The sequence below is a fragment of the Lissotriton vulgaris genome, chromosome 2_1 (genome assembly GCF_964263255.1).
Source record: "Lissotriton vulgaris chromosome 2_1, aLisVul1.2, whole genome shotgun sequence".
In the NCBI taxonomy this organism is placed as follows: domain Eukaryota; kingdom Metazoa; phylum Chordata; class Amphibia; order Caudata; family Salamandridae; genus Lissotriton; species Lissotriton vulgaris.
The window spans coordinates 682,640,598-682,657,677 of record NC_141687.1 but is presented as its reverse complement, the minus strand read 5'-3'; the positions used below and the strand labels follow the sequence as shown (position 1 = coordinate 682,657,677).

The 17,080-nt window shown below is 40.8% G+C and overlaps 1 protein-coding gene across 2 annotated transcripts in view; it reads right to left on the bottom strand.

Annotated features, from left to right (window-relative positions):
* The window catches only part of SYT9 (synaptotagmin 9), an 881,257-nt gene that overhangs the window by 604,424 nt on the left and 259,753 nt on the right, over positions 1 to 17,080 (bottom strand). For both annotated transcript variants that reach the window (XM_086955878.1, XM_086955879.1), the window contains exon 3: positions 5,176 to 5,722. In XM_086955878.1, the coding sequence (XP_086812004.1) occupies positions 5,176 to 5,722 (547 nt within the window). The remainder of the gene's footprint in view (positions 1 to 5,175; positions 5,723 to 17,080) is intronic.

Below are 17,080 nucleotides of genomic sequence, written 5' to 3'. Positions count from 1 at the left end.
AAGAAGTGGACTCCAATGTGTATAAGGCCGACCTCCTTTTCAAGCTATAGGGCTACAACAAGCTACAAACGGCCTTTCCTGCAGCTGTCCAGCTAGCTAGTGGCAACTGGACCTGGACCGGATCCTGCTGTTGGCCTCTATTTAAAACGCTTTGAGACCCTAAGGGCCTCCCCCACTGGACAGAGGAAAGGGTAGGAGGTGGGCTTTAGAAGTATACTTCTTTGGTGGTTTGGGCCTTAAAGAACTAAACCAAAAGGAAAAATCTTTGACCAGGACAAACCTGATTGGTGTACCTGAACCACACGCCATCACTGTCAGTGTCAAATTGCGCCTTGGTCTGGTCTGCCGATACCACTGACTAATGCCTAGTTTGTAAACAATTAAGTGCCAAAGCCCAAGCATTTCACACAGGTCCGTTGCAGCGGGGATTATCAACATGTTACTTTAATTTGCAGTTTTAAGTCATAGTTTGATCATTTTTTTGAATGCATTAAGTTATTAAATATTCCACTAATTCACTCCATTAAAAGCATATACACACCGCAGCACCAACATGTGGTGAAGTCTTAAAAATACTTGCTGGTGTTCAAAAAGAAGTACCAGTGGCAAGCACAGGCAAAATAACACTGGCCTCAATTGAGCACTGCCATTGACTATCATTGCCACTTTTATCTCAACTTGCCAAAGGGTGATGCCTTTTCGGATAGTGCTGAGATTAGATAGAATACAGTGGTAAAAAAGTAGAACACTTGTTGAATAAAGAGTATTTCAAATATTGCATAAGGGATAGGCTAGTGATGTTTTTCTGCTAATTTTATATGAGCTAGCAATTATGTTATATTTAAGTTACTTTTTATTTAGGGCATGTGATTTTAAATTTAAATACATAAACAAATAACAATACATAATTAAACAATTCTAGCAAAACTATTACATTTTAGAAATAATAAATATACTAGTCCAACTCCATTGATGCAACAATAGGAAAAGCTCTGGACAGAGGTGGGGTCAAAATTAGTATTTCCACTCCAGTCTGTGCAAAAGTAGAGAAAGCGCTGGACTCAGGAGGGGTAACGTTTACTATTCCCACTCCAGTCAGTGCAACAGTAGGGAAAGCATTAGACTCAGGAGGGGTAAAATGTTTTATTCTCACTCCAGTCACCGCAACAGTAGGGAAACGTTGGACTCAGGAGGGGTAACATGTACTATTCCCACTCCAGTCAGTGCAACAGTGGGAAAAGCATTGGACTCAGGAGGGGTAACATTTACTATTCCCACTCTAGTCGGAGCAACAGTAGAGAAAATGCTGGACTCTGTAAGGGTAACATTTACTATTTCCAATCCAGTCGGTGCAACAGTTGAAAAAGCGTTGGATTCAAGAGGGGTAAAATGTACTATTCTCACTCCAGTCAGTGAAACAGTAGGGAAAGCATTGGGACTCAGGAGGGTTAGAATGTACTATTCCCACTCCAGTTATTGCAACAGAAGGGAAAGCATTAAGCTCAGGAGGTGTAAAAGGTACTATTCCTACTCTAGTCTGTGCAACAGTAGGGAAAGCGTTGGATTGGACAGGGGTAAAATTTACTATCCCGAGTAAAAGTCAGTGCAACAGTAGGAAAGGCGTTGGACTGAAGAAGGGTAAAAGTCACTATTCCCACTCCAGTTTGTGCAGCAATAGGGAAAGTATTTCACTTCAAATACATACCATATTAATATGAATATGAAAAAGTACTATATATATATATATATATATATATATTTATATATATATATATATATATATACACACATTTTACAAGCAATATAAAGATGTACATAGTTAATATTGTTTTAAACAAATATCAAGTACAAAATGCCATTAACTGATTATTTCATTAAATTCCCAAACAAATCTCCCACATACCTAGCACCCCGAAATTAAAATATAGTTAAAATACAAAATCATAACATATGTTATGTAATAAACAAAATAATTAATAAAAAATGAACAATTAATTATTGATTAATTATTACTTAAATATCGTCCCACCCTATCTCTCTAAAAATGCAATGCACACCTAATATATAAAATAAAAGTATATGTATTAAATAATGTATATATTTAAAAAATAAATTACACATATTCATTAAAATTATGTATTCATTAAAATGTAATATTTGCCTAATTAACTTCCCACCTCATACTCTTACAGATCAAACAATCTGCACATGTAATATAGCTTAAAAATATAATAACACACTTTACATAATCAATTATCAATTACATGATTAATGTAAATTACTAAATGATTATTTAAATACGTTCTCACCGTATACCCCTACAAACACAACTTGCACCTAATACATAACTTTAAAAAATATTTACATAATTTACAGGATTAATTATCAATTAAATAATTAACCGTTCAAAAATAATCATTTATTACGTAACTAACCACCCTATACCCCAGACCCAACAACCAGCATCTAAAACATAACTGTAAAAAAATTATTACAATTTACAAAATATTTTCTCAACTAAATAATTAATAATAATTAGAAAATAATTACTAATTAATGTACTTCCCACCCTATACCCACCTAACTCTCACATTCCACTACAACACTATAAATTACTATGAAAAATTACATTAAAATAATAAATAACTATGTTAAAAAACATTAACAAGAATTATGCAATCAATATATAAAATATACAGTTAAAATATTACGTTAAGTACATAAAGATAATTAAAAAAGTATATTCTTTACATCGATATTATTGTAAGTGATATTAATAACGACAATATTCTTGAAAACAATATTATTTACCTTAAAAATTTATATTTTTGTCAACGACAATCCTTTATTACGATATTTCTGTGACACAATATTAAAAACGTTAAATTAGTGTTACTCGATATTTATGACTTAACATTTTGTTCGAATACCACAACAATGCTGTCTTTTCATGCCTTTTTACTCTGAGAATAGACTGTGGTTAGTTTGGAATTACAGGTTTCTAAAGTAATTTTTTTGCCAGTTAACTTATGAGCAGCGTCTTTTTAAAATGAATATATTATTGAAATTAGCAAGTTGGCTTCAACTCAGTTTGACTGTTGAGCCTGAAGATAAACAATTTTCCTCTGACTGAGACACAGAGGGGAAAAACTTCAGGCTCAATCTTTGCTCGCCATTTTCAAAGCATCTCAAAATCAATAGTGTCAAATATTTTTTTTTCTTCGTATGAAGTCATGGGCAGAAGAAAGGAGAACCACTGCTTTCATATCAGCAGAGTGCAGGGTAGATGTAGACCATCTGTGATGCAAATATGTCTCTTGAAACACGAACTCGAATTTTTATTTCATGAGTTTTAAATTGTGTATCTTTTGTCCAGCTCATAGTTTATCAACCAGGCCATCAGAGTTTGGCCACATCTCCAATTCTTCTTTGTTCACGTTACAGGAAAGTATGTTTGCACGACTTAAACTTTTGATTACCAATACGTAAATAATTCATATCCCGATTTCTGTAGGATTAGTTGCGCAACACCTATAGGATTGTGAAAAGCTAATAGTTCACTCCAAATCATTTTGTTACGCCAAGCACCGGCTGCTGATACCTAAAGTATCACGTTCAAATAGTCAATTTCAAAGCCAAAAGGTCTGTTTAGCAGTTTGAACCCTAAATAAAATATTTTAAAAAGCCTTCTGCAACAAATATAACAAACGTTACTTTCTGTAGACAAAGAATTTGTGAGTCGAATAGTTTAATGTGTGTCGATCCAGTGTACGGCGATAAAATGGGTTTGATAATTTGCCCTTGTGAATTCCCATAGCAGCCCAGGTTAACAACAGAACCTGGGCTGCTATGGGAATTCACAAGAGCATATTATCAAGCCCATTATCGCCGCTTTAGCTGCATTTTTATCACCGTTCTTGATATTATGCCCCCAGATTCAAGAAAAAGGCAATTGGATTAAGTGAGAGCAGTAAATCCATTTGGAGGTGACCATTGCCGCTCTATACGTATTTAGAGAATTCATAACAGGCCTTGCAAATATCCTGGGCCTTATTCACAAAGGTGAGGTTACACTTTTGGTGTAAGTTAACTGTTTTTTGCTATTCACTAACTTGGAGTGTAGTTTTATATGTAGTATTTTTACAACAGTATCAACTGTTTTTTTTACGTGTGGAGTTCTCTGCAGTCGTAAAGATACTACACGTAACAGCAAAAATAGTACATTTATGCCAAAAGTGTAAATTTACCTCTATGAATATACCCCTTAGTTTCTAAAACATAGTAAGACCTGACTAAGTACATTAGATATTTTGCCACTTACTAAGGTCAATGCTGTAAACAAATCTAATTCGACTGGAGCTACTGCCCCCCATTCTATTTAAAACTATGAAACATTCCCGAGGCCACTAGGCTAGGCCGTTTTAAATGCCATGCCCTAGGCAGACATTACTTGTCCTAGTTAAAAGGGAATCTTGCACCCTCCTCAAACAAGCAGGTAACAGTTAATCGGTCAGCATCATACGCTATTATCTGACAGAGAATCAGAAAATGTTGTTGTCTTCAACAGACAAGAGACAGCATCTCCAAAACGGCCAGGAAACAAACAGAACAGCTGGCTCGAACATCTATATATAGCTGTATCCGGTATCCAGCGCTCCATATTCATATCAATCCCTGGGGGATAGTAAAGGCGACAACTGGAAACAAGAGGAAATGACAAGACGCGCGTGTGATGGAATTATACTGTGGCTCCCCAAACCTGAAAACAACTTGGGGTCGCAGGGACGTGGGCCCTTCCATTCAGTCATGCCACATTCGCTAAGCAATAACATCTCCAAAGAAGCTGATGCCATCTTTCATTAAACATAACTTTTTCCACCACAGGAAATGATGACAGATTCACTAATAGCATTCCAAGTTGAGTGCAGGAAGCCCTGACAAAATTAATATCTCAAAGTAGGTGGATATATAACACACAATAGCGCGTGCTGTAAATGAAATGTTGTAAACTCACAATAATGTATTTATACGAGTTATGTTGCGTATGGCTGTTCCTTGCATAAGTACGTTTCAGCATGTCTTTAAATCGTGAAAGTGATAACATATCAAACCACAGTGCATTACAAGTGACAAATCAGCTCTTATAAAAACAATTAACGAAATAGTCATACTTACATTGGTGACGTGTTCAATATCTTTCCAAATATTACTTTCCCTGGGAAAATCTGCCAAATCTAAAAAATTATCCACTATCACCTGGCCAATTACGTCATGTCTAGAGAACCTGTCAAAGTCATACACTGAAAAGTGTAATTTTCTGGTGGCCAGTTCATTGTAAGGGACAGGAAATAAAAACACTTCATCGAACACAGGGTTAAGTGTCTTCCTATGCACTTTAGTTTGGTGTTTCGTTTTTCGGTCTGGAAGGAGGTAAATCTTCACGTAGGGGTCTGAAGTACCAGAAAAATCCTTCGCTGGAAGGTTGACTGCTTTGTGAATTTTCACTATTAGTTGCTCTAAATCGCAGTCGTATTTCACAATAAAGTTGATTTTCCCACACGATTTGCTGTTGTTCCTCCTGCCGTCGTCATTGTCAACCGACCTCTGCTTGTAGAGCTCAGGCTTGATGCGGCCAATGCCTGTCAGCTGTTCTTGCTTTTGAAACTGCTGGATATTGAAGTCTGGGTTGGAGAGGTTGAGCTGTCTTCTGATTGAGTTGTGCCTTAAATTAAAAACAAAACAGTTACTTGGTTCAAATTCCAGTACCAATTAACTTTTCATTTTCATTAGTGATATACAGTATTTGATTTTCTGATGCAGAATTATATAAAATGGGAGGGCTTGGTAATGTGTAGGACTGAGTATGGATAGATGAAATGACTTGTTAAATAGTCATGCTTTTTCACATAAACATCCTAAGGCCCAAAAAAATGCTTATGGCCGTTTATAAGCTAAACAATGAACCACTGACTGAAGATGGATCCACTCTAAATATTGTGATGATGTAACAGACCCACCACGGCTAGACTCAGAATCCGAAAATTGATACTCCCTTGCTTATGTTGCCATGTTGCCCACTGCAGAGCTTAAAACAAGGACACTCTTAAACACTCTATTCCTGGACTATGTGCACTGCCTTTATGTAATGGTGCCAAGATTCCTCCTAAATTAATGAAAACAGGTACAAAATGTAGTAGCCACGATCCTCCTACATCTCAAATCCTGGCATAATATTACCCTCAACCTTTGTGAGCACAACCTACCCCAATCTTTCTTAAAGCACTACGCACAACACATCATGCATTTTAACAAATTGGATTATGATTCCTTGCCCAAAAAATTTGAGACCCAGAGCTTCTGTTTTAATACAGCTCTGTAATTTATTGTGAACCAGTGATGCATGGACGGACAGGATAGCACAACCTCCAGGCAAAGACTCAATGATCATTTATGTGTGAACAAAGTTGCATGAACATGCTCTATCAACCATCTCGTACCTTATAATCATCAGAATGTATTCCACAGGAAAGTGTTCAAGCTGACATGATCAGACTACATGTGAACACCTCACAAATCACACCTAATTATTCCAAAATAGGACATACTACACCACACAATTCAATAACAAAATATTCAAGTATGATTGTAATCTGCATCGGACATTTTGAGTACCACCATGCACCAATGGCATTTGCATGCTATACAAATGCTAAATAACATTGTGTACCATGGGCTACCAAATGGAAAATGTCTCAATATGCTAATCCCGTAATATTATTTTAAGAAAGGTTTTAAACACATGGACTTTACTTGTTCGTGCAACACATCCTTGATTGGTATGAAAATATTGGATTCTGTAAATTAGCCTCATTTTAGGGAAGTGAAACTATTCAATATGTGCATTTGCAGTCCCTAAACCTTTCCTGGCCTTTGATATCCTTGTTTAGCAGGTATTGCTGAACTACCCATAATAGGTGGATGGGTAAGGGCAAAGACCTGTCTTGGATCACATAATTTGTGGGGTCTTCATTGCTCTTCAGTGTCACATATATTATTTGAGTGTTCCCCAAAGATTGATGTTAAAACCTATCTCACTAATTTTTGTTGGGTAATCTTGCCATTTGGCATGAGGAAAATGATGAATAGTGGAATCTGGCGGGTGTAAATTGAATTATAATAGATGGGATTCTGTAATCCCCGTATGAACACCAGTCTGTAATTTCTTTATAATCAGTGACTTTATGAATCACCCAGTTGTGGATTATAAAGAAAACATGTCAGAACTCAGCTATTATAAATTATTGCAGTCACGCTCTGACACCACAATATCTGCTGCCAGCAGCCGAGGTGAAATGCTGGTCAGGTCACGAGGCATAATTAAAGCAGTTGTTTAACCCTTTCTCTGCGGCGGCTATTCCACCGCAGCGCTAACAGTCGCGGGGGGGGGCGCGTGGGTGACAGAACCGGTCCGTCACGGCTCGTGGGTGAGCTGTGCTCATGAGCTCATGACGGAACGGTTCCGTCACGGCCCCGCCCGCTCAATTAAACGCGCTGCGCAAGTGCGAAATCAGCGCCGCGCAGGCGCGGCGGCCGGGCCGTGACGGAACCGTTCCGTCATGAGCACAGCTCACCCGCGAGCCGTGACGGAACGGTTCCGTGAATAGCCTCGAAGAGGTTAAAGTTGCAATAAGAGAAAGTTGCTTTTCTTACTTATGCTGTATTTTTTTGCTTACAATGATGATCAGAGAGAACATGTTTATTTTTTGCAATCATTAGATAGTTAGAGAAAAGCTAGAAGCTTTCTGCATGTGTCCTGTGACAGAGTTAGGCCTGATAGAAAATAGTGACAATTTACATGTACATTGTTCTTTCCTAAAGTTGAGTTCCCTTTTTCACATCGACCTTTGACACACATTTGAGACGCTTGGGTTAGTTTCTAAGAAACACCAGCCTTGTTGACACAATAAAACCTTGTGGGAACTCATCATAATATCTTGGCATTATGTGCAATGCCTTCACGTACATGATAGAAACGTGCTTCTTATTATGTCCATATGATGAGGCAGCTATCTGAAGAATATAAGCAATACGCAGCCTGATCACAATCACGGCCCAAGACAAGGGTGCCTTTATTTATTTATTTCTATCAAGAAAGCATGACACCCTGCCGGGTGTGTGAGGACCCTAGTTCCAAAAGGAGGAGACTCCGGCTCTAACCATATATATCGACTGTTCATCTAAATCCCTCTTCCTTTATCCTTAGGAACTGCATAATTTTTTATAGCATTGATATGTTCTAGGGCTGATATGCTGAAGCTATAAGAGCCCCAGGTCCCCACCTCGTTGTTGATATATTTTTCTACATATAGCCTTTTTGTTTCTTGATACAACAGAAGAGACGCCCCCGCTGACTTTGAGGGGTCCCTGCATGCTGAGGCTTTCGGCCTAGCAGCTGAATGACATCTCTGTGAGGGATGTCCAGTTCTTGACCAACATGGGGTCCTACACGCTTACCAAACAGGTAAAGGGGTTAGATCATCCAGAAGGGGGTTTCTAGGCAGAACAAACATTCACACCCTAGACTTGTAGGTTAGGTTTTGCATTCTAGGACAATGCTAGATTGTTATAAATAATGTATATGTATGCATACATCCGGTGTCTAAACAGGATGGTGGAACTCTTTGTTTTATTCACTGTTTAGAGACTCATAACTTTTGTCTGCTTCTGTCTATTAATCATTACAGCACACATTTATTATGCAGGAATGACTATGGGTCAATAAATATTGAAAAACATCCCTTTGTGTATTCTTTGTATATTTCTCTGAAGCGAAATAGAGCACGAGTGACTGAGTGATAAGTTCTAGGTCTGACACCATGGTTTCTGAGGGAACAGGGTTGTCATGTTCAGTAGTTGCCACAACAGTTTTGTCACTGACTAAGCTCAGGGGGCTAATGCTGGCACTGTGAGCTAGCTGGTCCAAGGGACAACATATTCTGCAGGGTGCATGGAATCAGTGTGGCACCATCCTAAGTTTATGTCCTCCGCAAACATGCAGTTCCTACTGATTAGTGGAAACTACACAACACATGTTTCTACACATTCCAGGCGGGTGCAGCTTTTTTTGTTTAAACTGTCCTCCCTTGGACTGTTTCTAATATCTATTTGCAACTAATAACAGGTTTTTGGTGTGTTTAATATTGCACTATAGGTTTTATTTTTATTCTTCATGTTTTCAAACAAGGTTTTAAGTGGTTTGTGGGAAAGATGATGGTGTGACCATGTATTATATATGGGATAAAGCACCATCTGGCGTACAAGATAACGATATCGCAAGCCACCTTGGAGTTCCATAACCTTACAGAAACTCAGATTTTGGCCTCGTTTTTCCGTTTGATTAGGGAACTTTTCACTAACTTACAATATCCTTATAATGTGCACCAAGGGGTTCTTTAACCCTTATCTCGTGATTGATGCTCACAGTGTTGTAGAGTAATCAGTTCTTATGCTAGGACTGCATTCATGCATAAAAAATACACAACACGTTACATTGAGGACTCAATACTGACTGACATTCAGGGCAAGGTTAAAGAGAAAGTGACAGTTGACTTCCTCCAATGTCACAACCTGGTCCTGGTAACAGCCTTAACAAAGTCACTAACATATATGAGGAAGGTTGCCTATTACTGGACCTGTCAAAGACAGATTGGGTTTGTACCAAAATAATCACTCAAAAATACAGTTTAAAGAGCAATAGAGAGAGAGAGAGAGACAAGCAAAATGGTGGTTGTGTGAGCACTGCTGCTCTGTGTCTTCCTGTCTTCCCGGTTTAATAAACATAAAATGCAGACCTCCCCACCTTGATCAGAGAGATGAGAGGTTAAGGAAAACCTGCAAGATTTTGGGCTGACTTTTGGGAATTGGTAGCAAGGCGCATGACAAATGCTTACCCCATGTGGAGAAGGATCGGCAGACGGCTGATTCACTACAAGTCTGGTACTTCTGCTGTAGGCGGAGCGGAATAGGAAGGTGGGTTGACGATGTCCCTGCCGAAAGCTTCAACAGGAATGAGGAGCAGCAGCAGCCCTGTGGGTGAGGATCGGGGTTCTGATCAGCCAGATACTGTGCTGCTGGCAAAGAAACCCACATGGGAAAGAAATCCAAATCAGGCAGGAGCCATAACGAAGGGCTCTATTGCTGCAGAGGCTGGGGGATCTTGGGCAAACCGGTTAAAAAAGCTCCAGCGCCCAACGGCTCCAAAAGAGAGCGGAAGAGACTCTACCCTAAAGGGAATGACAGCAGCGGACAAAGCTCCTGTCAGTAGTCAGGAAAATAAAGGGCACATCAGTAGTGCTCAGAGTGGGGAGCAGCTCACCAGCCTGTATCACTTGGAGCCTTTACATCCTGAAGCACAATCTATGCCGGTGAGCACAGGTGATGAGACTAGCAAGAGTCAATGAAATGAAAACCTGCCATGTCTTCTCGAGTGTGGGGGGACTGATCTGGTCGAGGAGGATAGAATCCCAGGTCAACATGGTGAAGCAGGGCTGACCCCATTGGAGACATACAATATACCCCTGCCGACACAAATTGAAGTTACACCTAGTGGTAAACAGGGGCAAGACGCAGAGTTTGGTGATCAGATTTTTTTCACTATCAGACATATCTGATTGATCGGAGGGGGAGAGTCACAGTCAAGAAAGTGAATCCAGCAGTCAAGAGGCTATACATGGTGAACTCCAAAAGGACACCGCTACAGTTAAAAGGGGCAAAAAAAAATAACATCATTGGAGAGATTAAATAAAAGTGAAGTAAGGGCCTAGGGGCTCCTCTGGGACTATTCAATCTCCCCAGCCCTGGAAGGGGACGGCTCAGCAAATGGCAATCGTTCACAAGGAGGTGCAGAGGCTGCCTCACTAGAATCCATATATCAAGGTATTAGGGCCCTTATGAAAGAGACACACTCAGAAAGCCTCAGAGTACAGACGACTTGTTGCAAAATACAGGGGCTATTCTTAAACTCTCTAAAATGTGTACTGAGTTCACTGAGAGAATGGGGGAAGCAGAGAATAGGATCAGTACCCTGGAGAGCGAGGCTTCAACGCACATAGAAATTTATGTATTTATTTATTTATTATTTATTTTTGACATTTAATAGAGCGCGAACAAATGCCCGCAGGCGTCTCGGCGCTGTACTATTGTGAACTCTCCTATACTTCGCATCTTGCTCTTAGAGGTTAAACAACCAGGTTTTCAGCTGCTTTCTGAATGACAGGAGATTTGGGCTGGATCTAATGGATTGAGGGAGCGTGTTCCATAATTTCGGGGCAGCAACCAGGAAACGTCTGTCTCCCCAGTTGACTAATTTAGTCCGGGGTACTACCAGATCGTTCAGCTTTGCTGAACGGAGTGGCCGGGGAGGATTATATGGAGTAAGGTGGTCTCTCAGGAATTGAGGGGCTTGTTGGTGCAATGATTTATAAACAATACACAAGGACTTGAATTTAATTCTATTCCTGATAGGGAGCCAATGAAAGCTACTCAAAGTATCAGTTATAGGTTTAAATCTAGGGATACCCGAGAGAAGTCTGGCTGCTGCGTTCTGTACTGTCTGCATTTTCTTGATGACCCTGATTTGGGCATTGGCAAACAAGCCATTGCAGTAATCTAATGCAGACAGGACTAGGGCGCTAACTAATGTCTTGCCTACGCTTTTAGGGAGAAATGGAAGGATCTTTTTTACCAGGCGTAGTTTGTAAAACGCCGTAGAGGCCGTCTGGTTGGCATGAGCCATAAAGTTCAAGTTGTCATCGAAAATAACGCCTAGGTTTCTCTCGGGGTTGGTTTAGGCAAGGCTCCAAAGGATGAAGGCCACCATACAGAGGACCAATTAGGGCTAAGAAGACCAAACGTTACCACCTCGGTTTTTTGGGAGTTCAGTTTTAAACAGTTTGCTGACATCCACTGTCCGATGGCCAGCATACCTGTTTTAAAACTCTCCGCTACAGTTTCCCCATCATTTCTGACGATCAGAATCAACTGGGTGTCATCCGCATATGAGGTAAGGTTCATCCCGTGCGCTTTGATGGTTTTAGCGAGGTCCGACACATAGATGTTAAATAGTGTCGGACTAAGGGATGAACCTTGAGGTACCCCACATGGCAAGGACAACTCTGCTGACTCGAATTGTCCTAGGGTGACTGCCTGGGATCTATCCGTCAAAAAAGATGCCAGTAGATTCTTAGCTAGGCCTAGCACGCCCATCTTTTCAACACGGTCGACCAAGATCTTGTGGTCGACCGTGTCGAAGGCGGCCGATAGGTCTAGAAGCACCAACAGTGCTGAGCCTCCTTGATCTCGGATTAATCGGATGTCATCCGCCGCTTTGATAAGCGCCGTTTCTGTTCCATGAAACTTGCGGAATCCAAATTGGGTTTCATCGAGCAGATGGTGTTGCTCGATAAATTCCGCAAGTTGGATGTTCATGGCTTTTTCTGCTACTTTGGCTAGAAACGGGAGGTTGGCTATAGGCCTGTAATTTTTTAACTCTGTTTTATCTAGGCCGGATTTTTTCAGAAGTGGCTTCAGTAAGGTTTTTTTTAAAGGGGTTGGATAAATTCCTGTGCGGAACATTGAATTGCAAATTTGGGTTATAAATGGGACCAAGGTGTCCATTAATGGGCGGAGAGTTTTCAGGGGGCAAGGATCCAATGCTGAGCCGGACTTAATGGATTTGATGATATCCTGAATTTGATTTTCTGAAATTTCCACAAACTGCGGAAAGATATTGTCAGTATGTGGGGTTATTATATCATTAGTGCTATGATTGTTAGAGGAGGTAAATGCTGAGAAGATATCATTCACTTTAGTGAAAAAGAAGGATGCTAATGAGTCACAGAAACTTTGTGAAAATGGGGGATTCAAGTCAGGAGCACCTCCTGCAAGCTGCTTGGTTATATCATAGAGCTTTTTATTAGAATGTTTTGCGCTTTCAATTTGCTCCCTGTAGTACTTTTTTTTGGCCTCCATGATCAAGAATTTGTACTGAGTTAGAAGCTCCTTATACTTATATTTGCTTTCATCGTCATAGTTTTTCCTCCAGTGCCTTTCTTTATTTCTACAAAGCTGTTTATGTTTTCTGAGTTCCTCTTTATACCAGGGTGCTGAAGGAGAACTTCTATTCCTGGACATTCGTTTAACTGGTACTAATTTGTTAGTAGCCTGATCCAGCCAGGCTTGGTATTGCTTTGTAGCTATTTCTGGATCAGTAGACAGGGTAGGCTTAGAGTTGTCTAGTGATACCTTAAGATTAGGAATGTTAATATCTTTCCATACCGTAAAAGGTTCCTGTCTGGGAGGGGGTGCTTTAAGAATAGATGCTTCGCTAGGTTTTATAGTACCTAGTACCAAATAATGGCCAGTCCAAGTCATTGGGAGGACGTCAGAAATTAGCAGATCTTCTAGATTGGTAAATATTCCGTCTAAAGTATGCCCTGCAGTGTGGGTAGGTCCCGTCACCAGCTGTGATAGGCCGAAGACCTCCATTTCTGACTGCAGGGTCATGGTGTCTTTATCTCCATTACAGTCCAGATGGAAATTAAAATCTCCTAGCAGTGTTATGGACTTCGCGGTTGCAAGGGATTCTAAGATAGTGGCAATATCTGTGAGAAATCCCGACCGAATCTCAGTAGAAATGACAGTATCCCTGGAAAATCAAATGATTGACGCACAATGGTAATTGGAAGACCTGACTTCTGCCACTCCATGGTAGAACCAGTGCTTGATTTGTAAAAAAATAAGTCCCGCTGCTCCACATTTTTTCTTAGGAGGCTGCTGCCACTTCTTCCAGTCGTCCGCCCAGCTACTTCCTGGCACCATCAAATTGCACCATTTGTCATGTCCGTTGCAGACATGGGCAAAGCAAAAGCAACCAAATCTAAAGAATACTACTGCTTTAGAATCATGACAGGCTATTAAAGGACAGGCAAACTTAACAGTCAACTTACTTGACAGCAGCAATATACTTCAAAACAAAAGGTCTGTGAACAAGGGAAAAGTATAATAATTACCAAAAAATACAGAAAACCAGTGCCTGTACTTCCAACTGGGGTCTAGTACTTTAACAACTTCACTATAGAGCGCTTGCATTAATGTCAGAGACCCAGTTGCCATGACGAAACATGCCTTGCACATCAAAACTAATGAAGATGTTTAAAACAAACACAGGCAAATCTAGCAAAGCCGTTTACACAATCTGAAGGCTCCATCAGCCGACCACACCAAATCAGATGGGAAGTAAAAGCTTAATCTGTACCATGGAAACACAACAATAATGGGCCTAACTGAGTGATTTTTCTGGTTCTAACTTTATTGTTACTTGTGATTGACACATCTTTGAATGGTGATGGTGAGATGAGACTCTTGCTTCTGTGGTACATACCTGCAGAATGCTAGTCGGACTACAAGAGCACAGCTTTAGGGGAACTGCTGTTTGTCAATTGGGGTTGGACTAACCATTAACGTATCTGTGAGGAGTGGGTACTGCATTAAATGCTTTCTTCGAGCTCCTATGCTTTTTTAGGGTCACTTCACAGTAGAGCTTAACTTTCCTGGTGATTAGTATCTCAGTATTAAAATTGCATTTTTCAAGATATCTCTTTAGCTGATGCTTATATTCCTATTGGTTATGTAAATATACACTGGCACTCTTCGTGGCTCATCTGCAGAGCTCATCGTGGTATATCAACACCTACCTGTACCCAAGAGTTACTAGGAGCATCCCACAAATGCCAACATGTACAACAAACAACAACATCTTGGAGTGTGTATTACACTACACAACGTTTACAAACTTGTAATGCTGTTTTCATAATAGAAATCAACAGGCATACAAATACTGAAATTCACCCATAAAATCTGAACTGAATGCGTCAGGCACACATGAATATGGAATTCTTAAGAGCTCTATATCACTCGTAGCCAAGTGGGCAACTCCCAAGTCATCTGCCGTCCTGACTTTTGGATTAGTACTGGAAAATAATCTACTAACCTCCTGGCTTTGGCTTTCTGGATTGGTTGTAATGTCTCTATGTCAAACGGCAGTGTTTTCACAAACAGTGCTGGAATCAGTTGACTGTGAGAGGTTCAGATGTGTGAGGCACACTGTAGACTTAGTGCCCACCATAGTCTCCTTTGCTCCCGCTCCATGCACAACCTCGGGGGAATGGTGGGTCACAGCAGGTCATCCAGGCACTGGTAATGTAATTAATCTGTCCGGGTCTGGTATCCGATAGCCAATGTTCGCTCCCCTTGCCCAGCTGCCTTGCGTGCTGCACAGTAGCTGTCCCAGTAATGCCACCAGTATCATTCAGCTCAGCAATTGGAGTAGGGCAGCTGCTTAACACTTAATTTATAGGGCCCAATTAATTGATGGGGCCCGCCGTCCAACTGCTGAATCTGCGACAAGAGCCACCAGGTCTCCCATATCTTACAGATTTTCCAGACGGCCTACAGCTCAATGGGGGCCCCCTAGAATGTATGCGGGTACAGGCAAGCACAGTTCTAAGCACACTGCTAACAGGAGGATTTGGGGTGCAGTGAGCCATGAGCACATTTCATTGCCAGTTTTGCATCCAGTAATGAGTGCCAACTAGACAGCGAAGCGAAAGCAAAGTTTGCGCTTTTATTGAATGCTTCCCTGCCCTTCCTGTTAAGTTTGCCAGTGCTTTCACAGCCTGTCTAACTTGCCTCAGTTTAGCATGACTCAGCCCTCAGCTGAAATCGTCCAATAGACAGGCTGCATCAAGCAAGGGCATGGATGATTGGCTGGGGGTCCGGGAGCACTGCACAGTTAAGTCAGTGATTGACGCGGGCCGAGACAAGAAGGCTGATGACTTCACTTAGATAATAACAATACATAATCATCATAATGTCGGTGTTCCGTTGATTTAATCTCCCCATCGGGATGATCTCCCCCTACGCATCTGCAGAACACCGGCACCAAGGTGGGCCAGTCTGTGTGAAGACAATTCAGGCATTCACCCAAGCAGGAATATTTGGCAGGTATGTTTATTTTTGCAATTATCAAAAATTCTGATTTAGAGAAGGAATTTATAGTCCCGGCCCTCTGAAATAAGTGCTGGTGCTGAGCACCGGAAAGCACTGGCACAAATTAGGCACTGGGTAGAACGCCGCTGGCATCTACACCAGCTGAAATCGTTCCAGAGTAAGGGAGCTAACGCTTTCCTAATGAACCCAGCTAACCTGAAAATAGTTTGGCAGGACACATTAGATTGTTTCTAATCAAAAATTAAGGCCAACTAACTTTTCCAAACTCTTGCATAAAACAGCCTAACTCTAAAATTACTAGTGTAGATGGTCATGTAGGTTTTAGGAGCTTTATAGGTATAATGCTGGGTGGTGTTTCTCCACTTCATTTCAGAGGTCAGACGTTGTGGGGATGGTTTTTCCTCTTGTATTTGATTCAAAGGTGGGCATTCAGGAAAGTTAACACTCCAGAGCAGGACCTGGTTGGTCCATTTGCTTGTGAGAGGTGATGCAGGGGGTAGGGGGTGGGAGAGGGGGTTGGGGGATTGGAGGGCAAGAGAAATTAAGAAAGTGTATTCATTGTGTAAATTGTTGTAGCATCCTTAACTTTGGCTGTAATAAGAAGAATGATACTGAAGCGAGTATTAGCTTAATCAGCAGCAGTGGTAGAGCACTGTTATCTAATACCAAACGTAATGGACGGAGGTAAAATTCGTATCTGTTTGGTAAATATCTGTGGTCTCAATGATAAGAACAAAAAAGGCAATGTAGCTAGGAGCCTACGATTTATGCAGGCAGACCTGGTAGGCCTTCAGGAGACGCAAATACCTTGGAACATCCTGGGGTGGCTGAACGATCTGGGGTATACTACACTGGCATGTACTCACCAAGGGACAATGTCAAGAGGGGTGTCAATTTAAGCAAACAAAGTGATTGGTCCCAGTAAATGAGTTATGGAGAATACATTTGGGTGGTGGGCCATTATGGAATGTGAGATAGGAGCTGGAGATACCTCCTTTACGATCTGCTCTGT